Source organism: Spea bombifrons, chromosome 4 (genome assembly GCF_027358695.1).
Source record: "Spea bombifrons isolate aSpeBom1 chromosome 4, aSpeBom1.2.pri, whole genome shotgun sequence".
In the NCBI taxonomy this organism is placed as follows: Eukaryota; Metazoa; Chordata; class Amphibia; order Anura; family Pelobatidae; genus Spea; species Spea bombifrons.
The window spans coordinates 82992067-83017018 of NC_071090.1; the positions used below are offsets into that span (position 1 = coordinate 82992067).

Sequence of the window (24952 nt, forward strand, 5' to 3'; positions counted from 1 at the left end):
CCTTTTTCATTTTTGTATTGTTTGTAATATGATAGAGAGAACTATGAAAGCTTCAATGTACACAAGGCACACCCCTTTGCTCAGCTATACATCCCGTTGTGCTTTGCACATGTACATTCCCTGCTAGATCTTCCCATGTCCGTTGTAAGTGCTATTATTGGAAGTGGAAGCATCTAGCAGTGACAGCTCAGCCATGAAGCTGAAGACCACGCTCACTCATAGAGCAGGGCCGCTGAGTGCTGAAGCACGTAGTGTGTAAAAATCACCTGTCCTCTGTAGCGTCACTCATAACAGTTCCAAAGGAAGCAACATCAGCACAAGCACTGTGTGTCAGGAGCTTCATGAAATGGGTTTCCATGGCCGAGCAGATCACTATACACAACACCAAGTGTCAGGTGGAGTAGTGTAAAGCACACCGCCAATGGACTTTGAATCTTCGCTAGCTGGAAATCTTTGAGTTTTCCAGGAGAACTCTACATTTCCAGAATGCATAGTACCTACTCTGAAGTTTGGTGGGGGAGCATTAATGGTCTGGGGCTGTTTCTCAGGGTTTGGGCTATGGCCCTTTAGTTCCACTGAAGTGTAATGTGAATGCTACAGTATACAAATACTTTTTAGATTAGTGTATGCTCCCAACTTTGTGGAAACTGTTTGGGGAAGGCCCTTTCCCGTTCCATAATGACTGGGTCCCTGTGCGCAAGCAAGGTCCGTAAAATCATGGTCCTCACACACTCCAAAATCTTGTGGAAAGCCTTTGGAGAACAGTAGAGGCTGTTATAGCCTCAAATGTGTGTTTGTGTGTGTGTGTGGGGGGGGGATATCCAAGCTCATATACGCGTGATGGTCAGGTGTCCATATAATTTTGGTCATATAGTATACTAACAATAGGACACTTGTGGATCACATATAACCCCAGTAACCAGTTGGAATACGCTAGAAGATTAACCAGAAGTGTTCATGCTGCCAGTATTTTTGGAGGACGCAGAACAAAGGTTTTTCATACACTAAAGAACAGTGCTATTTGCCACTTTAACTGGCATCACTGAAATCCCAATAACTAGAAACTAAAACATTTCTATTACTAATTTTCAGGTATTCTCTCATTTTTAAGGATGGGGACACTATTTAAAATAGGAACAATGTCTCAGACCTTCATTAAGGAAGTGATTTATTGATTGATATAGCACTATCATATTCCGCAGCACTGTACAACAGATGATTACCATGTGTATATTTAAGCAGAAAAGCGTTCATTATCTAAACAAACTAAAAGGATCTCTCCTGTTTCCCAAAATCCGACTTTTTAGTTTGATACTCAAAATAAACCTATTTAATTGAAAAAGCAATATATATCTGTATTAAAATCCCACCCAATGTGCATGCCATGGGAAAGGTATTTTAACACCCTATATTAAAATCAGGATTACAAACACATGAAAGCACCCTGGAGTTATTTTAATATATCACCTTTGCATTTGTTTTGCCTGCATTTATGTACGTATGTGTAATATGTAAAATAGTTTTAACCCCTTCTTGCAAAAATCACAAGGCGGCGAGAAGAGATGTATATGTTCGGTTTAGGAGACAAAAAATGTTTATGCGTTCCTTTTTTAAGATTCATTGTATTTGTTTTGGTTTTAGAAAGGGAATGAACAACCAGAATACTAAATACTAAAGAGGTGGTAAAAGAAAATGTTTAACCCTTAAGGGTTTGTTTTTACTCTACCTAAACAGTACAAGGAAAAAGTAGAGCTTCCTTTTAAAAACGTTCCTACAAACGTAAACTTCATTTTGTTATTAAACAAAAAAAACATAAAAAGTGGAGAAAAGTGAATTATTTCTGGGAAAAGGTCATTCCATAATATTAGGAATGATATTTTGAATGTAAATGGTTACAAAGGGTTAGTAGTGGGTGAAACAGACCTGTACAGCCGTGACAAGCGTCTTTTGGGAATAAGAGATGGGGAAAGATAGAGGGGATGGTGCTAGCGAGCTATTTAAATGAAGTCTCGATTAATTGATGACCCATGAAATACTGATTTGATTTTTCTTCTGTGAAAGCAATCTTACTTTACAGCATTTTCAAATATATATCTCCTGCCTTGTCATATGGTCCTATGACATGCAATGTTTATTAGTCTTCGTAAACAGAATGCCTATCACACCAGGCCGTACCTTATCAACCTAGAAAAGGTTAATTATGTTTAACTGCATCGAATATTGACTTTTGCAAAATGACAGCAATAAAGGTATTTTACACTCTCTAAAGCCTGTACTTATGTACACAATGTGAGATTTTTTTTTATGGGGAAAAAACGTAAAGGTTACAGAGCAGTATTTCCAAATTAGGGACAAAACGGTTACATTAAAATGCCCGTATCCTGACAAAACACTGTGGCCTAGCAGCACGCTTTGGTGTTGCTAAATTCAGTCTTAATTCACAATTGTCAATGTGCTGTATATAACAAACCTATGTATGTTTTTACAGGTTACATTTTTTTGTATGTACATAGTAGAAACCAATTGTATGTGCATCCCAGTGATGAGTTAAGAAAATCAAATTAGTTATGTGACCGTTTGTCCCATAAACAGTTGCTTTTCCTTAATAAAGGTCATTGGCAACTGGTAACAGTTTACCGTCCCGGACAGCCCCACTTAAGAAGGCGGCGTATTAAAGTACTTATATATTACTATTCTCGACACAAATTGGCTACTTGAAGCATTGTAGCCTAATAGACCCCCACCTGCAATTACAAAGTATTGGGACAGCTGACCATTACACCAACAGGGACGTTCATGACATTGTAAATGCATAGACATTAATATGAAGTTTGTTCCCCTTTTGCAGACATTACAGCTTCCACTCTTCCGGGAAGTCTTTCCTCAAGAATTTGGAGTGTTTCTTTAGAATTTTTCTCCATTCATCCAGTAGAGCATTTGTGAGGTCAGGCACTCATGTTGGATGAGAAGGCCTGGCTCCCAATCGCCATTCCCGTTCACACCAAACATGTGTTATAGGGTTGAGGTCGGGGCTCTGTGCGGCCAGTCAAGTTCTTCCACCCGAAACTCAACAAACCATGTATTTATGGAGCTTGCTTTATGCACTGGGGCACAGTCATGCTGGAATAGAAAATGTTCTTCCCCAAACTGTTCCCACAAAGTTGTCTTAAATGTCTTGGTATGCCGAACCATTAAGATTTCCCTTCACTGGAAATAAGGGGCCAAGCCCTGAAAAACAGCCCCATTCCATTATCCCTCCTCCACCAAACCTTACTGTTGGCCCAACGTAATCAGGCAAGTAACCAAGGCAAAAAAACACTCTTGGTCTTAAATTTCAATAACTATATTTAATGACGCTGAAAGGCTGTGTGGAACGCAGAAGCACTGGAAAGCACCAAGTTTTGCATGGGTGTCCGCCAGTTCCCGTTTTTTCCCAGTCTGATTTACAGGCAGCAAATCTAGCTTTCTTACAGCTGTCTTTCCTAGCCCCACACGGGACTAATGGCAGCATGAGCCCGAGCTAATATCAGAAGTGCCGCAGAATATTGTCGCAAATAAAAACTTTTTGTCACACCGCGTGGCTTGCATAAGGATGTTTGAGGCCATTTGCGGCACAAATATTGAATTAAGTTGCACACTGCTTCACTTGTGACACAATTGGTGCTTCCGAGTAGTGATAACCAGCTTCACAAATAGCACAAGATCATCTGTAGGCAATTACTTGCTTGAAACATAGAAATAAATCATAAGTTACCATTTACAAGACTTTTTGCAACAAATATTACATATATCCCTAACAACCGTAGAACCTCCACTAAAGGATATAAACGTATGGTGGAATATAATAATAAATCTGTGAGCATTTAAAACACAATACTACTAACCTTTTAGTTACAATAGTTTAACAACACATTTAGTGCAAAAACTGAACTTTATTCTTGACAGAGTTCAGTGAAAGTCACGGTCAGTGGGAGAACTTAATGTAGACTCTGAAATCTATAGCTCATTGTTCAGTTTTATGAAACAACCGAGCCTTTGTTATTTAATACAGAATGGATTTTAAGGAATGTCGTTGAGCTTATTCTAAATTCTACATCAAATGCTAATCTATGTGTTTTGACATTGTGTAGGACACAGGTCTTCTAAAATGTCGCTAGTAATTCTAAAGTTTTTTTTTTTTTTTTTTTTTTTTTAAGATCACGGAAAAAAGGCAAACTATTACTTAGTAAAAGGTACTAAAGGGGAATTCCCATTGAAAAATAATCATTGAGCATAAAATACAATGCAGTATACAGAGATGTAGGTTAGCACTGATAAAAACTTGGTGGTATCTCATTTTGCTTTAATAAATGTCTTTCATAAATGGGCTTATATATATATAAAAAATAAAACACATAATACTAGTAATAAAAATTTTTTTAACAAAATTGCTGGATGTTTCTCTTGAACCCTTGGAGTGGTGGGGGTTGATGCTCATTTACCCATGTGGGAGACTAGGACAATTTTCTGAATTTTTATAGTTAAATTAAGGTGATTAATATTAAAGAATTTACACTTTACCAATGGAAATAGCTATGTATTTTTTGATTCAAGATATTAAGACAAACTGTATGTGCAATTTATATTATATTATATATATATATATATATATATAAATAAATATAATTGAGCTGATTCTACAGTTCCCCTTTTATTTCTCGACACGTTCCAAAAAATAGTAAAAAGCAATGACAAATAATGGTCTCAAAAAGCTCCCAACCACCTTAGTAAATTTACCATATATATGTATTACATAGATGTAGATCGTAAACAGAATCAATGTATACACAATCCATAGTTGGGTAAATAAGAGGTTCAATTGCAGACATAAATTATAGGTAAAAAAATATAAATGCTCAAATAATTTTTGAATCCTTGGTGCCCACTTTTGCAGTCCCATCTACCTCATCAGCATTCTCAGAGATCAATATATATATATATATATATATATATAAAGCGTGATTTAAAAAAAAAAACGTAGAAAAATGATTGGAGGAAGGGGCAGACAAGAATTCTCATCCCCCCAGAGCCAGCTTAATTGTAAACATTCAGATTTCCTCTTTAACAGAAGCTTTGTGCATACTCTTAGCCACACAAAGCTTCCACTGGGACCTGGTGAGATGGAGGTCGGGGAGCTCCGCAGCAGAACCACAGACTCCTCGACACTACAGGAACATTTCCTCTATGTGGTCTACATGGTCAGCTCCTGGGGTTCCCTTTGCCAACCATGTATCACATACCGAGTAGAGTAGTTTGCTTAATATAGCAATGAAGTGTAATATTAACTTAGATGTCGGTTTGATAATACTGTAGTTTATTGCATTACCAAAATTATATAATAAAGTGTCAAAGCATCCATAGAACATTCACGCATGGCCTGTATAAGCAGAGGGAGCCAACTATAGTCAAAACACTAAACACAACAACTCAACACATGTGCGCGTGCTATTTTTGTCTTTTTAATGAATAACTGTGCGGATAGTCATCTCAGAAATGCCAGCAGCTTCATAATTGCAGATTTCAAATGCAATAACAAGAGTCTCCTTGATATTTAGTAGTATCTTTTTACATGACTGGTGCTAATATATATAGATGTTCTCTAGCCCTCCTATGTTGGACTGCCAAGGACATGCCATTTCTAAACATGTTAGCGTATTTCATGGACTAACACATAGGTCTCCACTGGGTTCCATCATAAACCCACCTAAGGCTCAATGTATATTTGCCTATGAGATGAAATCTGCTTAACATCAGAAGGCAGCTGCTAGAAAAAGACAACTTTCATGTAAAACAGGGGTTTTTTTTTTTACTGAAAAATACTTCCTCAGGAGTAAACCTTCAGCATATTTATAGAAAGAACATACCTACCATTTGATGTGTCACTTGTTCCGGTAATCTACCATGCATAACCTTACAGCGCTTCTCAACATTTACTTCAAATATTATTTCCTTATTGTTTTTTCACAGTTAAGAGTTTTTTTTTTTCATAATGGGTGTTTTCTGGCTTTTCTATTTGTGGTTCAGAAAGGCAATTTAAAATACCGGCTGTTGGAAGCTAAAATGTAGACACCCACCACGTTATACTGCTAGCTTTGTGCATTCAGATACTAAATTCTATGATTTGCAATTAAAATGTGCCCACAGCGCTATTTCTACGTTTTCCCACTTTCCTCTGGATCGTTTAAGGCTGCAAAACGTCTGTAAATAAGAGCTTTGTATTCAAAACAATTGGCTTATTTCTTGCCCCTGTTACAATGTTGTATTATAGCTAGCCTGTTATACATGGAACCAAAGACTTTTCTCTTAAAAGCCACTGACATTTTAAGAAATCAAACTTCCTTTTTATAGTCTTAAAAGAAAAAATACACCACTGCGTGCACATTATTCCAGTATACAGAATCCAATTTGGTAATATATTTTAAAAAGCAGGCATGCCCTAAAGGGTGATGACCAGCAATGTTTATCTTATCAACTTACTTTAAGTATAAAATACACTGATGAGCTGTTGCTGTGGGTTTATAACATTCCTTTATAAAGACAGTAAAAAAAAAACACCAATAAGGCCATTAAAATATGTTTTCAGCAGAAAAAAAATGACACTGTCCATTAACTAAAAAGAAAAAATAACCAATCTTTTATTTGAAATATGCAGCGGTGGGGAGTTTCCTATTCATCTGTACCAAGTAGTAATGGCAACCATCCTTGTGATAAACAAAAATCTTTACAAAATGTAATAAAAACAACCAAAGTGGGCTCATCAAGAGAACCCCCCCAACAATATTCTGAAGTGAGCGGTGAGTATTAGGGGTCCAATTGTATCTCTATGCATTTTAGCATTGATAGATACATAACATATGATCCGAGTGCAGTAAGACTACTCTTTCCTATGTACTGGGCTATGATGCAATATGATGTAACAGATTCTGATTTAAGAACCTTCCGTACATCCATGGTTGAGATCATTTTCACCCCCCCCCCAAGGTAAGTGTTTAGGGATCTAACCCAAAAGTGAATGCTCGTGGATACAACAGAAAATACCAGCTTGCACACAAAACTACGAAATATCCCTTTCTGATGCAAAAAACACGCAGGAAAGCAAATGGTCATTTCTGAGCTGCACTGTTTATTTTGCTGCTTTCACCCAAGTGACAGTATGCCACTGTAAGTACGGGCTCTTTCCTAAATGTTTTACTACACTGCAGGTACAGAAATATATAGATTTATATATATATACGGACACATTTTCGGGGGGGGGGGTGTTGACAATTTGCAAAATGCAGCTAATGTATCAGTTTATACATGAGAAAAGGAAGTGTTCCAAAGATATGCCTTTTCAAGTTATTGCAGGATATTTCAGGAGACATTTTCTGCAGGTAAAATAGGTTGAAATTGAACCAACAGTAACATGTCAGTGTATATATTTAAAATCATGACAAAATCTCCCTCTCATGGCCACGGTTTGCCGTTGGCAAAATTTACTAGGATGCCGCATGTTTAGGGAAGGATGACAACACAGCATTTCCCATTATATTTTGGTTATCTTCCGGAGGTTAAAGCTGTTTTGATTTTTTTTTTTCTCGGGATAAACGCAGCAGAGAAACACAAACCGGCTGATCACAAAGCGGTTCTGCCAAGCGCTCCAATATATATATATTTTTTTTTCAGAGCACACTAGCGAGCAGTAGTTTTGCCATTTCCAGTTCACGTTAAGGGTTACATCACTGCACTGCTGCCTTAAGTACTTTAGTTTCTAATTTGTAAAAGCTCGGTCCTTGTTAAGCAAGCTTGCTGACTACAGCCTGGTTGAGAGAATTGAGCTGGTTGGTCCATTTATCTAATGCAGTGTATCGTGCGCCTCCTCTCTTCTGATGGTCCAGTTCAAGGAGCTGGTTCACTTGATCGATCCGGCCATGAATAGTGCTGCGGGGGGAAAAGAAAAAAAAGAAGATATTGAAGGAAGTGTAGATTGAACGGTTTATTAAGATAAGTGGTCTGTACAATGTAAGGAATGAATCATCAGCTCCTGACTTCAATTGAAAGTTGAATATACAATGGATGAGGTTTGATAGTCCTCAAAATAATACAATACACAAAGGTATTTACACAAGGTGGAATTGCAGGTGAGTTGAGTAAAGAAGAATCAGGTCATCTAGACAACTTAACTCTGCCTTATGAAGAGTCACCCTCAGTGAGCATTCCCTGCAAGAAGGGCCAATAATGTTCTGATAATTCCAAGTCAGAGAGATTTGTTGAAAGCCATCTCACTGAATCAGAAGCTGGTTATCCTTCACGGCAGAGAAGACTCTCTGGATTACACCATTCATAAGGCATATTTAAGTAAACGAAATGTTTAAAAAAATAAAATTTCACCTCCTAACTCCTGGTTTAGTGAATAAGCTGCAAAGCCGTGTTCCCAAGACCACTCTCTACTGATGATCCATGAAACTTAATTATGCATGCATTAGGATATAATGTAAATGAAATGCAGGCCCTGGTATAGATAACTGACATTCTTACAGCGCTGACTAGATAAAGTATATGAAATTGGCTGTACTCAAATCTCATTTCACTGCAGACTGTAATACTCTCTCACCATGCATCACTCTTAAAATGTATCTCCGCTAACAACTGCGCTCCTGGAACCAAGGCTTCAACTTTCTGAAACCTTTGCATGGCGCAGGAGATATTTCTGTCTGTGTACCTTTACCAGAAAACAATCAAGACTTAAACCTTGGTGATTCATTTGGTGGGTATCTATACGATTGTAATGTGAGTTGTCTAATAGACTTTCCAGTAATCCATGACTTTCCCAATAAATCACTGATAACATGAAGGCATGCTGGTCCTTTTATCACGACACTACTCTGCTGCATACACGGAAGATCATATGACCGGCAGATGATCAAAGTCTTAAAGCCTCACACTAGTACTGCGTGCTTTTATTCACATCAGCAAGTTATGTAAATGCACCTAATACACGAGTCTTCGAACATGGACCAGGATCCAATACTGGATCCTATCAGGGATCTCACTGTCCTTACTGTACAGTACAACAGCCTTTAACACTAATTAGAATGATTTCCAGTAATGAAATAAATGACCAAATTCTTCCAAATATGTTTAAGCACCGTTATTTTATTTGGCTGGGCTTGCCCCATGGGCCAAAGGATACTCACCCTCCTCTGTAAGCAGTACACAAATGCCTCATATGCCGTTGTTTGGGTTTTTTTTGTGTTTTTTTTTTTTTTTTTTAAAGAAAACAGCATTTTTAATCTGATATTTGTAATGAAAATATGGCAGTACCTGCTTGTGACACGACAATAATGTGTTCCCAGAAAAAGTGTGAGAGACAAGTTGTTACTAAATTGAAAAGTGGATTTTAGGAAAAGTCTGGCCATTCAGCAACATCAATGGAACACTACCTTTAACTGGAGATATGCATGAAAAATGTATAACACAGCATAGATTATAAATCCTGCTGCCCTGTATGAATCATACTTAAACCAAACCCTCTAACTACTACTGGACTACTGACCAGAGTAGATGGCAACCATGCCAGAAATGGCATTACACAATCAGCACTGCTAGTACAAAAATGCAGTACTTTCTTTGTAAACACATAGTATACATAGTATGACATACTTATCCAGTATGCACTGCACCAGCAAACTCTCAACATCAGCCACGTCTATGTTTAGTTCCTGGAGAAAAGAAGAAAAACATACGGTCAAGATTTAGAGAGAGTGAAGAGTAATTCTGCAGGTCAGTGATTACACATTCTGGTATTAAAGGGAATTCGGGTAGTTTGTTTATTTCCTTCTCCCTCGGGTATCAGGGAAGCATTTGCTTTCTTTAAACAAGATATTAACATATTAATAAAGATATTAACATATTAATAAAACATTGAGTAAAGCTCTCTAATGGTAATAGGACATAACCAAGTTACCCTTTGTGGCCTCCCTCCAAAACAGAGGATTTTATAACCAAAATGAAGCAGAGGAGTCAAAGAGTTGGTTGAGATGATTCTCAAAGCCAGGACTTCTGGTGGACCCTTGGGAGACATTGTGAAAGCCTATATAGGTTTGTATAGCATTACACATTAAGAAGCTATACATAAAACACTATATAATAAATGGAAGAATGCAAGACCTAATGACATGCAAACAAGAGTATCTCCTGAATACAATTTACAATATATCCCGAACGGCGGGGCTTTAGACAGTAACACTAGACAGTAACACTTTAACCCCTTCAAGACCGGGACGTACCTGGTACTTCCTGGTCATAGGTCACCGCCAGACCGGGACGTACCAGGTACGTAATCGATGATGCGCGATCCAGCGTCGCTATGAACACTGGGATCGCAAGGCGGCTGCTACTGACCGCTGGATGTCCCCAGCGATCCGTAGCAGCCACTCCCCCTCAATTCCGTGCACGTGATCGCTTTGAAGCGAATCACGAATTAAAATATTTTTTTTTAAAACTGCGGTCTTCAAGGGAAGACACAGTACGCAAACGCCGGTCCTGAAGGGGTTAAATTATAGTGTGAACGCATGCTCTCACCTTTGAAATGAAAGGAATATGTATTCTCGTATAAGGCTTAATTAGTTTAATAAGGACTTGTGTTCTGATATTCCGCAAAAGTTCTGCAATGAAAAAAAAAAACACATGAAAATGTTATTACTAAGGTAAGTAATAATACAATGCACAACTTCATGGTGTAACCAGAGATAATAACTTGAAAAGGTGTCTAGTGATAGCTTGGGGCTCTGTGCTACAGATCTCTCTCATTCTGTCTCTTCTCGTCCGATGCACTTAATGGAGATTTACAGCACCAGCCTATGCTGCCGTGACCTGGTGATCACATTCGTTTCACACCAAGATCTATAGGTGGCAAGGCAGATTGAAGCACAGATCTCCCTGCTTCCTACCAGATCACCACAGGGAAATGCACAATTACTCTTCAGACTGCCCAGTCCCAACATAGGTACATAATAATGAAAAAAACACAACCTGTTTATAAATAAACTATTGTAAACTATATCTGGAAGGCATATTTTCCCCAAACTGACTGCTGTAAGGTGGAAAATGCTTAATTTCCAAAGTGAAGGTTAATCTTTCAGACACTGTACAGACCAAGCTAAATGTAGAAAAAAAGAAACAGACAATACATTTGACAGACCCACCAGGATTACGGGGCAGGGCACTACCTTTATCCTTTTAAAATGTAAAACGTATTAAATAGCCTTTTAGATTTTCACACACACATATACCGTACCTTCAATGTGTTCCCTTATAAAGGGATCATCCATTATGTTGCTGTGATTTGTTTTCAGAATTTTCTCAAACTCAGTGATGTCATTATTCTGATAGGCACTGTATAAAAGAAAGAAGAGACAATTAATCACCACATAACCAAATAGTATGATCATCGGCCTGCAGCAAACAAGTAACGAAAGTAATAATACACAAGGCAATTACACAATAGATTTAATCTGGGTGATGTCACTGTTGAATACAGGGCTGGACAAATCATTGTAGAATTTTGAGCCAGAACAAATAATATATATATATATAACAGGGGATGCATCCATAGGGCCTGATATAAGAGATAGGTGCAAACACTGCTAAAAGTTTAAGATCTTACAAGCTGTGTCTACCTAGTCTGTAGATCTGTCCCGCTTTGAGTATACATAAAAAATATGCATTTAATATTTCCTCTATTCATTGTTACGAGTACTTGAAAATGTATCCACAAGGTAAAAAACAAAAATAAACGCTTACCTTACTAAATTTGTCATAGCTAAAATTTCTGGATCGTTTTTGTAGGGTTTAGCCTAAAAAAAATTTGAGACATTAGAATATCTGTTGAGCAGCTTTACAGAACAAAATTGCGAGCACTAACTAAAGTCTATACCTCCTGAGAGTCAAAAGGATTTATTCCGGACTTCATAAGCATGTTTGCCAGGACCAGATACTTCAGACACGTTGTTCTCCTTGGACTCCCAGATTCGTCATAGTTTTTAAAGGCTTCAAAGAAATCTGTGTGCGCCTTTTCAAACTCTCCTTCTCTCAAGTGCATTTTTCCTCCACATTCTGAAAAATATACACAAAATTAGTAAAGTATCTTTTTTGTCACAGTTAAACGGATGTTACTGTCACATGTCAACAGTTGCGCAGGACGTGAGAATTACCCTTCTTCACTGCCTTCTGTTATACATTCTGCTTTCCATTACTGAATATATTATTTGGTATTGTCTGTACCACCCTAATATCTACCCGGGTACTAATAAGTAAAAAACATTTTTGCTCAAATTATTAGCTTGCCAGAAAAAATATTTAACACCTATAACAAAAAAAAAAAAAACAACAAAACCTTAATAATTATTTCAAAAGTAATCCTTTGTTGATCGCTTCTTGCCACCTGCTTTCTCATTCATGATTGGGCAAACCTTACTTTTCTTGTAAGAGTTAACATCTTCAATATCAAGGCACTCTTGCATTAAACTAGTAAATAGTTTATAAGAAATGCTGCAGCGAGGTGAGCCTACTATGCATTAGGACTCATTTGGCCTTGCTTTTAAGAGAAACACTGGTCTTTTTCCCCATATGCATTTCAACTGCAGAGAGAGTAATGGACAGTTAATGTTGTCAAAAATAGTAAGTTATGATAACCAAAAAAATAAAAACCGCAAAATCACTACAAATATGCATGCCAATATTAACAGGTCTAATACACGCACATATGCTATGTCCCTTTACGTCATTAGATCACAGCATACGGCTGGAAATGCAATAGCCTGAGCTTTCCAACTATTGCAAGGTTTCCAACAATGTACTGCAATATGATTTCAAAGATCCAAACATTTTACTTTAAACATCAGCTCCCTCAACTGTACTAAATACTAAAACGGCAGGCATCTTCTCCAGGCTATCATTCCTCGCCGCCAAGTCATAATTTGTATGAAACTGATAAAGTAATAATCACCCGCTAACTAGCTGCTTGCATCATATAATGGGAAGGGGAAAATGGATTTCTGAACTGCTGGCTAACTGTTTAAAGTGGATCTGCGACTCTTCCCAAACGCTACATTGTATAGTTCTATCTTAAACTCAACTGGAAGTGTGCTACTGGCAAGGGTATCTTATCGTCTTTTTTTCTCTCCCCTACTGTTAAGTTGCTGCTTGTTGTTGACCGGCTCAGGCTGTCAAAGAAGAGAGACCTTCTGGGCAGAAAATTAAATTAAATATGCACAAGCATTGATTGTTTTGAATCAATTTAAACTAGAACATTTCAAGTGGACATGTCACTATTTTAGAAATACCTACAGTGGTTATTGTGAGGAGTCCCCCCCACCAAAGATTTAAGTTTGTTTTGCAATTGAATTGTTCACGTTATAGGTCAACATTAAAGGTGGAAAAATTTCTGACATGATTTATCTTTGTCTCATTCTTTAACATCACAAGAACCTGGCATCTTAACAGGGGTGTGTAGACTTTTCATCTCCACTGTATGGGACACATGCTCCCAGTAGGCAATGCACAATATTGGATTTAGAGACCAGCTACTATATGCCGGTCACTGGAAGCGGCATTAGAGAAAAATTAAGCAGCTTAAGCACACATCCCTCTTATATAATGTGGCCATGGTCTTACATCTTCTCATCTGGATCCATTGATCACTGCCGAGAGATCCGAGTGTTGGCAGCTAAAGCCTCCAGCATGGAGATCTAGAGGTTCAAGCTGCAGCTTGACAGTTTACACAAGGGTGACTTCATCACAGACCAAGCTGTTTACTCTTGTTACGTCAGGGACCGGGGCTGCACATTCGTATAAATGTTTAAAAATACCCGCTTTAATGGCACAGTATCAGCAGACATACAACCGCTGCTGACGTACATAGGAAGGTATTTAAGATGTAGTTACAGACACACTGGGAAGGGTTTATTTGCTGATGGTTATGCAAATGTTATTACAGTTACTAAGCAACTTACACACCTTCTGTATACATTCATATAATTGACAGGAATACCGATGATATCAGGATCTCTCTGTGAACTATTCAGATCTATTAAGTACTTTTAATTGTATCTTAACCCACAGTCACTTGTTATAAAAACTAATTGTGTATACAAAGCATACTTTAATGCAAATACATGTGCCCTATACATACTTTAAATTTCATATCCACTAAATATAAACTTCAGAACATTTAGGGAACATTTAGGGAAACAAAAAAAGATTATTTCCTGAAGATATATGGACCTTTTCCCTCTAATTGCAGTTAACAATTACAGTGGCAGATAGATAACCAATCACTGCACCCAGAGGACAGATTTTTCCCACTGGAGCACACCCAAGACACCACATATACTGCCCTCAAAAGCAGAGATATGCACCTTGTATGCAACTCAAAGAAAAGATAAAATGTCACAACCTAAAAATAGAGGGTCAGATGTTAATATGTAATGTAAAGAAGTTTTACTAGGAGGCTTAAATACAGTCATGTGAAATAGAAAGTACACCATCTTTGAATTCTATGGTTTTACATAGAAAAAAGAAAGTCAAAATGGAGAAGCCATGTGTGAAAAACTAAGTACATCCTTACTGCTTCCATAGGAATTAAGATGCTAAGTAGCAGACAGACAAGTGCTGCTGATCAAATGCCCTTGATTAATCGATCATCAGCAAGTGTGACCACCTCCATAAAATATATGTAAGTGGAACAGCTTCCCATTAGATGTAGTAGAGGTTAAGCAAACATATCCCATAGAATGGGATAGGTTTGAGTCTTTAGAGTAGAAAAAAAGAGGCAAATTAGATGGGTAAAATAGTCCTTACTTGCTGTCAAATTCAATGTTAAATTATAAGATGGTAAATAGTTTCTGTATAAGGGTTTTAAAGCCAATAGAGCAGATTGGCCCTGTACATGATGGCACAGAAACAATGTGTACTAAAACCAACATGAACCCTGCAAGCACAGGTAGTGTGCCCTCAGCTGTGCAGAGAGAAGTAGTTTAATATATGCCCTCACTGACTCGCTACCAAGAAGAAGAAAAAAAAAAACTTCATAGCTGCACTGTCTGAAAACTAAGCAAGAAACGATTCTCTTTTGAAAAGAAAAAAAATCAGATATATCATAAGAACAACCACTACCATGGCAAGCAGTTTAACAAAATGATAAATGTATTCACCTCCAAAACCTTACCTCGAATGACTCCCATGATAAGAGGGTGAGGGATTGCAGATTTGATGTGTAATGACTGTTCATACAATGCTTTGAGCTTTTTGTTATTTTTCTGAGCTGTGTACATTTGAATCTCTAATGCATAGATTTCCAGTAGTTGTGTGCCTTTCTTCAGGTCATCCTCTCCATCATCAGTCTAAATATATTAAAATTACATAAAAAGAATAAATCACCAATGCTTGTGTAACTTACATAAAAAAAATTGTTAAACTAATAGCCAAGACTCCAATTGCAAAGCTGTGTCAATTTCCAGCAATTCCAACGACTTGTAGATAGAATATAAAAATTGTACTACCTGTGGCATGAGCCCCCATCCACATCGTGACCCTTCTTACTACCTGTTCACCCGGTGGAAGCATCCACTCTTAACATGTCAAAGCAGAGAATTCTGCTTATTTAAAGAATAAGAAGTTCTTTTGAGTATAGCTTCAAACGGCCTGTATTTAGTACAATGTTGGCTTCTATTGTATTACTTGAATTATGTAATTGTATCATATTTGAAAAGCCAATTGTTTGTCTAGAATTGCATGCAGTTATAAACACAGCCTTATGTGGCATATGAGACAAAAATATAGTTTTTTTTTAGATGGTTGAAGATGTTTTATTGTACAGGATATCCCAATTGAATCTGCATTATACAAATTAGCAAACACAATGGTTTAATCTAATAACCTCTGGCAATTGGAGAATGTCTTAGTGATCCATCTAAATGAGAAAATATATGTAACGAGTGGTGCAGCACGAGTCATCACCTGACTGTAATTACAACTGGATGCAACTTTAAAAAAAGAGAAGTATGGTGGAGTTTTTATTTTAATGATAGCTCAATAATGACTTAAAAATTTACTAAGGTCATAATGTCAAAGTTTAATGTGATAATGTCATTTCCATTCAACTGTGGTTAACCTTGGCTATCAAAAAAAGAAATGCATAGTCAGATCAAATTTGTTATTTACAGCGTAGAAGCAATGAAATACCTGACATGATTGATGAAGCTGACGTAGAATTTTCTGTAATTTCCCAAACTCTTCTCGTTCCAGGTATAATTTACCAAGCTGCAAAATACAAAAAAACAACTGCATTAAGCTTTTTGGCCAAATTATTTAGGTTATTATTGTCATCAATGCAAAAAAAACACAAGCAACTAGAAACATTTTGTCTTTGTAACAGTCAGAACAAAATATTTTCTTAATTGTAATAATTTCTGATAAAGACAAAGCAATTGGCATTACTAATACCTTCCCAAAAAATAACGTAATGTGAACGTTATGTGTTTTATCAAAGAACGCGCTGCTAGTTTCCCACATCATCTAGAGCAGGAGATACTCCTAATTGTGATTTTGATGAATTTGGATGGATATAAAAATAAAAAAAGCACTCTCTGCCATTTAAAAAAAATAAAGAGTTTATTGAAATATGCGGGAAAACGTGTTTTCAGGGTTTGAAAATAGCCATTTTCTTCTTTAAGACTGGAGAGTGCCAGCGCATATACACACACACACATATATATATATATATATATATATATATGTATATATATATATTGCTATTCGTCAAAAACATGTGTATTTACATCCTCCCCCACTGACTTAAGTGATTACCTTTGTGTTTGTTTTGAACCACAAACGGTCATTCTTGGCATCTTTCAGAGCTTCAAGAGTCGTTTCATAAAATTCTTGCAAGAGATCCATCTTATGGAAAGACAGACAACAAACAGATTTAAATGTTACAACATTTAAAAAACACTAGTGATAGAGTACTAATTTCTTAATAATGTCCACTTTCAGGACACCAGAGTCGTGTATACAATTAGCTCCTTTATATCCAAGTGATTTACCTGCGTACATTAAAATGCATTTCAAAATTGTGTGCAACGTTGCAGAATTATATATATATACACACACACACACAATATGGAGGGCTGAACCCAGCAAGCTGTTTCAGTAAAAAGAACTGGCCCTGCATAATGCAAAGGTAAAGCTATTTCTTGATCAACATTTCACCCATATATGTATTTTCTAAAACACAGAAACAAGCTGTGCATGAGAGGTAAACGTTAATGTCACTCCCAACAACCAACCTGTTTGGATGTGGAGATATAGTCCAGGATAGAGTTTATTGATTTTTCAGAGTAATTTCTTGTGACAGCACTACGGATATAAGTCAACAGCTGCTTATATCTGTTCATCATTTCAGGATAGTTAGTCTGTTGTGGGGGGAAAAAAAAACAACACCACCTTATATATTTTCTCATTAAACAAAAAAAAAATATTTAAACCTTTAAAATGTGAACATGTTATACATATGCTCCTTATATTACTTTGACAAGTACTATATAAAGAGGGAAAAAAGACATTTATGTAACTAAACACTGATATAGTAAGATCAGAAGGTAGTGTATTATAAACATATAAAATACAAAGCTTTTCTAAGTTAGCTATTCAGAGGCAGAATGAACCGAGATCGGGAATAGCCAAAGCTAGTCTGAATATTACAGCCTTAACGTCATAGAAATGTGTAATTATCCAAAAGCAGGGGCAGAGAAATATAAATATAAATCACATGCTTTAAATAATGCCAAACTAATCTATAAACAAGCCCTACAAGAACATCAAGCTATTATAACCACATTGATTTTACCAGCTTGAAGTTTATTTTGATCATCTGTTTTAGTGCTTTGAATCCCCATTCTCCCTTTTCTCCTTCAAGTTCCAAAACCTAAAAAAAACAAACAAAAAATTAAAGAATTTAACACATAAGAGAATACACTCTACCAAATTTCAGAGGATAGCTTATTTCTCATGTTTCTTTGTGCAAGAAAGCTTAATAATAATAATAATAATAATAATAATAATAATAGACACAAAATTACAAGGTTAGCCAGAGGGGTCGGTGGAAAAACCAAAGCTTTAAAATTACATATCTGTTAGATATACAAATTTTGGATGCAGAACATAGAAATAACCAGAAAAAGGTCATCTTTAAACTAATGTTGTTGACCTAATTTTGTCATTAGGAACAATTAGAGACGACGGCTGTACCTCTTACAGTTCTCGATTATACTATTCTAGAATAAGCAAGGATACTTTGTTAATTGTAAGGCTTTTAAGAGACAAGTAGTAGGACAACACATTGACATTCTGGCTAGACTTAAATCTGAACATCCATAGTTTGTGTGTTTAGACGGTAATAATAGTGTTATAAATAATCCGATTTAAATTAGTTCCAGTAGGTACAGAAAACAGGTTCCATAAATTATATGGAAATTGTAGAACCAAAGCTGAAAGACACATTTTATTTATTTCTGTATCAAGGAACTGCTGATGTACGGCACGATGTTACTATTATTAGCACGTAATTCATTCATGTCATGCATTAGTAATACAGGATATTAATAAAGCCTGGCTGCTTGTATCTCTACACCATTGTGCAATAAATACAGTATCCGGACCCTGCCGAGAGATAGAGATTATATATATATATATATATATATATACACACACACACAGTATATATCATACTATATAATGCTTCTATATGGCACTGCTAACCTTCTGGAAACTGCAGAGTGCCGCCTTTGGATCATCTTCCTTCAAAGCCTTGGAGTTATAGTACTGATTTTCCAGATCAACATTTGGCTCAGAGTTGCTGTCTTCTGAATATTCCTGCATTTAGGGCAAAGATAAAAACATGGATCCATAAGGAGAATACAGTAAAACTGCCTACAATTTTACAATGATTCCCTTACTACACACTGCAGTGACAGCAAACACAACTAGGCACCATGCTCATGTCACAGAAATTGTACAATTCTCTAAAAGCCCTTTATCCCTAGACTATTTTTTTGAAACAGTATACATTAGACTTGTGCAAATGGAACAAAAACGATTTGGACAAATGTTTGGTTTCATTCTTAGTCCATTCATTTTCAGACAACATTTTTTGTTTTGGATGAGATTTAGAGACATTTTTCCATTCAGAAACTAAATCTGTTGTCACCCTCATGCGCTCTCACACACTATCTCTCTCAATGTCTCCCTGCCTTCTCCATCAATCACTTCCGTGTCTGTCTCCTTTCCCACAGCATCGCTTCTTCTCTTGCCTCTTCTTATTCTTCTACCTTCTTTCTTCGTCTTGCCTCTCCGCGAACCTGGCTTCTCAGTGAACTTCCGCAAAAGGGCAGAGCCTCCAGACACACCCTGGCGCTCCATTGATTGGAAGAACAGGGAGAGGGTGTGCCCAGAGGCTCCGCCCTTTTGTGGGCATCGGGAGGCCAGAATATGAAAACAGATTTGTATTGAAAAAGAAGCATTTCTGCACCTTTTTTCTCAGCGAATCTATCTGCATTAATCTGTTTTTCCACATGGACAGGCTCCCCCCTTCATCCTTTTTGCGGAAGTTCACAGAGAGTCCTGGTTCACCGAGAAATGTACGAAGAAAGAAGACAGGAGAACAAGAAGGGTCAACAGACAGGAGAACCAGAAGGGTCAACAAGGAGAACCAGACATGCAAAAACGAGAAAGGGACACGGAAGCAGTCAGTGGAGAAGGCAGGGAGACATTGAGAGAGTGTGAGAGAGAGAGAGTAAGAGTGAGCGAGTGAAAAACCAACAAAATTGAAACGGAAATTCGGGGGCCCTTTGCTTTGTTCCCATATTTTCGGACATTCGTATGAATTCCTGAAATTGGCACATTTTGTTAAAATTCAACTCTGTATAAATCCGAATGCACAAACACAAGCATCCCTACTGAATCCCCTCTCTATGCGCAAATCCTTATTAATGGGTATTTATTTCACTGCTAGTACCTAATAAACAATATCAACTTGGCTCCTTAACCCCTTCTTTACTGAGGATGTTTCCTTAACCATGGTTCTTTTTTGTGCACCCACACAAATTACATATTGTCTAGGACAGATAGAGCTTTATTCTGATACCATTTTTAGATGTATAGTCCAACATTTACCATGAAGAATACATTAATAATGAAAATATTAATAAACAAAAACTTCCCCCCTGATATTTTACTATGAAAATGGTCCCCAAACTAGTTTAGTTGAACAAAATCCCACCACAAAAGGATATATAAGGATATAAAAGGATTCTATTTCGCTAGAAGCATTTGGACACATATCAATAGGGTAAGGCAGAGACACAGAAAATAAAGTGTATAATACCATATACACAGTTTAAATTAAAGAATATACATTTTTACAAGTATGACAGCCTTTTGCTTCTTGTGCAGCCGCTTTTGTGGACCACTACTCCCACCACCCTTGTCAACTTGGCTGAGGGAGATGAAAGTAATTCACCTGCTTTCATGCGCAAGATCAGACCCCCCCACCCACAAATAAAATCAATTAAATAAATCACAAAATGCTTTTCTGGGGGTGCTGGTTAGTCTCTGGCTGATCACAATACATGAATGGAGCGTCACCTTTACTGAGCAGACGAGGCATCCATTCCAAAAAAACAGCGATCCAGCCTACTGCTGGATATCTTATTTTATTACTTTTTTTTTAAAGTTTTTTTTTTTTTTTAAACTCCACTGAGGCTGCATGATTGCGTAAGACTTCCAGCGAGGGGAGGGCTAATGGCGGTTCAATGCAATCCCCTGCACCGGGAGCAGGCGGGTACAACTTTCTTCATGACATTTCATACCGTCCCCATAGGTTTTTGGCCCACCGTTTCCATGACAGCATGGAACGTCACGAAGGTTTTAAAAGGTTTAATATCTTCTAAATCCTGAAATGCACTGCATTCTATGGATATACAGACACGGAGCCCTTTGCCCCAAACAATGTATCCAATAAACTGGTTTTAGTTTTCTACGGACAGAGCAACAGAGACTTGTAAGAATAAACCAACAAATAGCTGACAGCTTCATATCGAGCCCTGGCATCCATTACTCTTACTCCAAATTCATTCTTAACCACATAAGAAAGCTTTGCCACCTTCCATGCCAACGTAGTAGATATTTAAGCGGTGGATAGGTAGGGGTTCATTTTAAGGCCCCAAAATTTGCTTCCCATGGGGTTTATTTACTAAAGGGAGAGCTGACAGGAGAGTTTGCAAGAGTTGTGACTTCAACTAATTCACTATTCATTATGAATGGGCAACAAGGGCAGATTTCCCCGGCGTGAAGGGCCGAGCAGGCCCCGCATAACGCATCATTCAGAAGACATCATGCTGACTTAAACTATACATTATACAGGGCCAGCCAATCACTTGCTGCAGAAGCTCGCTGGGGATAGACCTTCATAACGCATAGTGAAGTCAAGGAGCTGAAACTCAACTCTCCTGACGAGACTCCACTTAGTGAATAAGCCCCTTTATTTCATTTCGGGGTCACACATTACTTTCCAAAAGCCTCTAAAAACATATATACCCGTTTACACGTGGATTGTGTAGATACAATGAGGTGCAGTCACGGGCTCATCGCGTCAGGTGTATCCAAATGACTATCGGGGAGAGGCTTTTTTGTGCTTGTAACAAGATACACATTTAGCAGGTGTTACGCACAAGAGACTTATTACTTTCCGCTGGCGGGGACACCATACACATTTATGCGGAGTTAGAAAAATACTCCGGGGCCTGCAGGCAGCTGCCACGAAATAAGTCAGCACTGGGGCGTACGGGGTCCATATAAAAGCCGCAGTCGCCATCTTTATTATGCTCACAAAGATAAACGTACAGCAGCAGCGCAGAGGGACGACTGGAAGGGACACTCCGTTGTGTCTGCTTTGGCTTGAGGGACACTCGGTAAGAAAGGGGGTGGGGTGTAGCGAGTGTCCCGCCATGGGTGCGCTTTCCTCTACTCGGCAGCGGGTGGATGTGGTAAACCTAGCTAACCACTCGGACAGCTCCGACACATCCCTGCACCTCTCCGGTCTGCATAACCTACCAGATCATAATCTTCCTCATCATCGCACATAAAGTCGTCTTCCATGTCAGACATCTTGACCGGGGAGCTGGAGCCGAGGGCCTCCCAGAATGCTCTGCGTCCGTTGGAATTATTTGCTAGCCTGGAACTGCCAGCTCGCTGCTTTGCGCGCCCGGAGGAGACATTTCACTGTGACAACGAGCACAGAGGAAGGAAGCTGCTGATTCTTCGAAATAGATTTCCCTGGCAACCAGCTTAGCAACGCTTTCATTTTCAAGTAAAGGTTGGAAAATTTGGCAATGCCGAACGGTTTTGCCAGCTGACGAAGGCAAATTGAATATATTCGAATATATATATATTAGTATAAAATGCACCTTAAAGTAATATACAAATTGATTAGATGTTCTCTAATCCATCCTAATAAGCTTGGAATATCACGCTTAAGTACGCATACAATTAAATTATATTATACAGTAAGAATATGTGTATAGAATTATGTTCATTTTAAACCACAAATGCTCAACCAATAGGGGTGCTTCCTTTGCATTAGGAGGGACTTCTCTATTCGATCCTCAAATCCATTCCAAATGTCCCTCTTTTCCAGGAGCCCAAGTCAGAAGTCAGTATGACAGTCCCAAAGTCACAATAATGCGTATAGAAGGAGCAGAAAATAGTAAATTAGCAGCAACTGGAAAGCTGGCGAAACCCCTGCCCTCAGCACCTATATCCAAACTAAATAGATCTAAGTGTTCAATTGTTTTAAATGAGATAGGTTCGATTTACTTTAATATGCTCTATATATCTTATATATGCCGTTTACTGACAGGTAAGATCATACACGTGCAGACCCTGCTAGGTCCATCCTCCAGAAGCGTATTTATTTGGATCAGAATGAATGGATGGCTATTTCTAACAAATTAAAGTAGTAGGATATACATGTTAACCGATTCAGCGCCATCACAAGCTGTAGATGAAAATCAGAGAAGACCAATGTTTTGACTGTTAGCAGTCAAGCGTGTTTATTTCGTTTTCATACTACGAACAATAGGGTATTTACATTCGGAAAACGCGTGATCGCCATGCAGCTTTATGTTCTGCATCTCAATCCACTCAACAGGATTTCCGTGAGGTGACTCCACCCGGAAGGTGCTGCTCGGGTTGAAGCAGCTGACTCGGACCTCAGTGCTGGGCTCAGTCTGCAGACATGACAACCGGTGCTTCTCCGCCTACGGTTCGCGCCCCGATCACTGACAGGTAACCCACCGCGGCCTGCCTGCTGGGAAACGGGTACGGTGTTTATATGGGGCGAGAAGTCACGTGTATCAGGGAGATTATTCAGCAAGTGGCTGCTTTATCAGTAATACCTGAAGTGATTATTATATGTGGTTCACTCGTTTAAAATGTTAAATCGGGTAGAATATATATATATATATATATATATATATATATATATATATATATATATATATATATATATATATATATAGTGGCACTTTAACAATTGGTTCTAAATTATTTTCTCAAATATATATACTCTTTAATTTGTGTATTAGAATACAGTTACATGTTATGTACTGTGATAAAATGTTTAGATATCCGGGGAGGTTACTTTTAATGGCTATATCTGATATCAATTATATTACCATATTTTTATATAGACAAACATAGCTGATGGGGAGTTGTAGAGGTGGAAGAGAATGTCACATGACTGACGTCACATGACTGACGCCTGAAAGGCTCTGTGTGTGCAGGAATCCCCACAGGAGCATGCATTGCACAAGAGAAACACAGTTCTGCATCACATGATCTAGATCACCAACATACAAAAAAAATGCTGAGTAGCAGAGGCTTTGAGTGTACCAAGAGCGTAACAGCCTGGGCTTACTTCACTGTCTACAGCATACTGTATTTATTGTTATTATTTTCTATAAACCATTAGCAAAAACTATGTATTTGTATTGGAAACCTAGTTTATGTGTATTCCACAAACTGAATTTGTTTTTAAGCCGCTACTCATGCACTCTAAGTGAGACACCCAGAAACAGTGACTTTTTACATGCATTGTAGCTGAGATGTCAAAATAATTAACACTTGAAGGACCAGAGATTTTTTACACTACAGGACCAGAGCAATTTTCATATTTTTGCTATATCTTTCTTAGTTTAGTGTACTCACACAAATTATATATCTAGTGATATTTAAAGAAAAACACATGCATATGCAGTTTGATATAAACAGCTTATATAAGAATATATTTTTGGTATTTTCCCCCATTTATACTAGCCAACTAATTTCTCGCTAATTAACCCCCTGTAGAGCCATTGTGTCACGACGTACCTGGTACCTCACAAAGGGTTTGCAGACCAACTTGCTGTGTTGCTATTCATAAGATACATGACTAGTTAAATAATATGTATCCCAATCAAGCTAAATGTAATTTAATGTGAAAAACAAGATGAATGTGCACCCGTGTAGCTGCGCTTTATCATTGATTTATAGAGCTTCCAAATACACTATAAGGTTTATTCACTAAAGGGAAGATTGACAGGAGAGTTTGTGGTTGAGTTGTGTTTCAGCTTCTTGATTTCACTATACATGTTGAAGACCCAAAATACTAAAATATTTTAATATTTCTTTACAACAGTTACCAGATACCGAACGTACCACTATATCTGGTTCTGTTTGTTATTATTAGATCACACTTTATCACAGTTTGGCGTTTATTGAATTTTATATGTAGGAAGGACCATTGACCGGGTGCAGCTGATGTGGGATTTAGGTGCTA

At 37.7% G+C, this 24952-nt stretch overlaps 2 protein-coding genes across 2 annotated transcripts in view; one reads left to right on the top strand and one right to left on the bottom strand.

Moving 5' to 3' along the window:
• Window positions 1–7141: 7141 nt before the first annotated feature.
• On the bottom strand, window positions 7142–22337 carry COPS2 (COP9 signalosome subunit 2). The gene is made up of 13 exons (XM_053462300.1): window positions 22189–22337; window positions 18838–18951; window positions 17927–18004; window positions 17367–17492; window positions 16888–16977; window positions 16264–16341; window positions 15248–15422; window positions 11957–12135; window positions 11824–11876; window positions 11318–11415; window positions 10603–10685; window positions 9682–9740; window positions 7142–7959 (listed from the first exon to the last, which is right to left on the bottom strand). Exons 1-13 carry the CDS (start codon window positions 22240–22242, stop codon window positions 7815–7817), a joined length of 1332 nt encoding a protein of 443 aa, XP_053318275.1. The 5' UTR covers window positions 22243–22337; the 3' UTR covers window positions 7142–7814.
• Window positions 22338–23286: 949 nt separating this feature from the next.
• The window catches only part of GALK2 (galactokinase 2), a 60505-nt gene continuing 58839 nt past the window's right edge, over window positions 23287–24952 (top strand). The window contains exon 1 of the mRNA XM_053465144.1: window positions 23287–23421. Coding sequence (XP_053321119.1) covers window positions 23372–23421 — 50 coding nt within the window. The 5' untranslated portion in view covers window positions 23287–23371. The remainder of the gene's footprint in view (window positions 23422–24952) is intronic.

Excerpts from the sequence above, each read along its gene's own strand:
- COPS2 (XM_053462300.1), bottom strand. The coding sequence starts at position 22,242 with ATGTCTGACATGGAAGACGACTTTATGTGCGATGATGAGGAAGATTAT. Across the intron at positions 11,416-11,823 it reads GCTATGACAAATTTAGTAAG|TGCCTATCAGAATAATGACA; the intron begins GTAAGCGTTTAT and ends TCTTTTATACAG. Across the intron at positions 10,686-11,317 it reads TATAAGGGAACACATTGAAG|AACTTTTGCGGAATATCAGA; the intron begins GTACGGTATATG and ends TTTTCATTGCAG.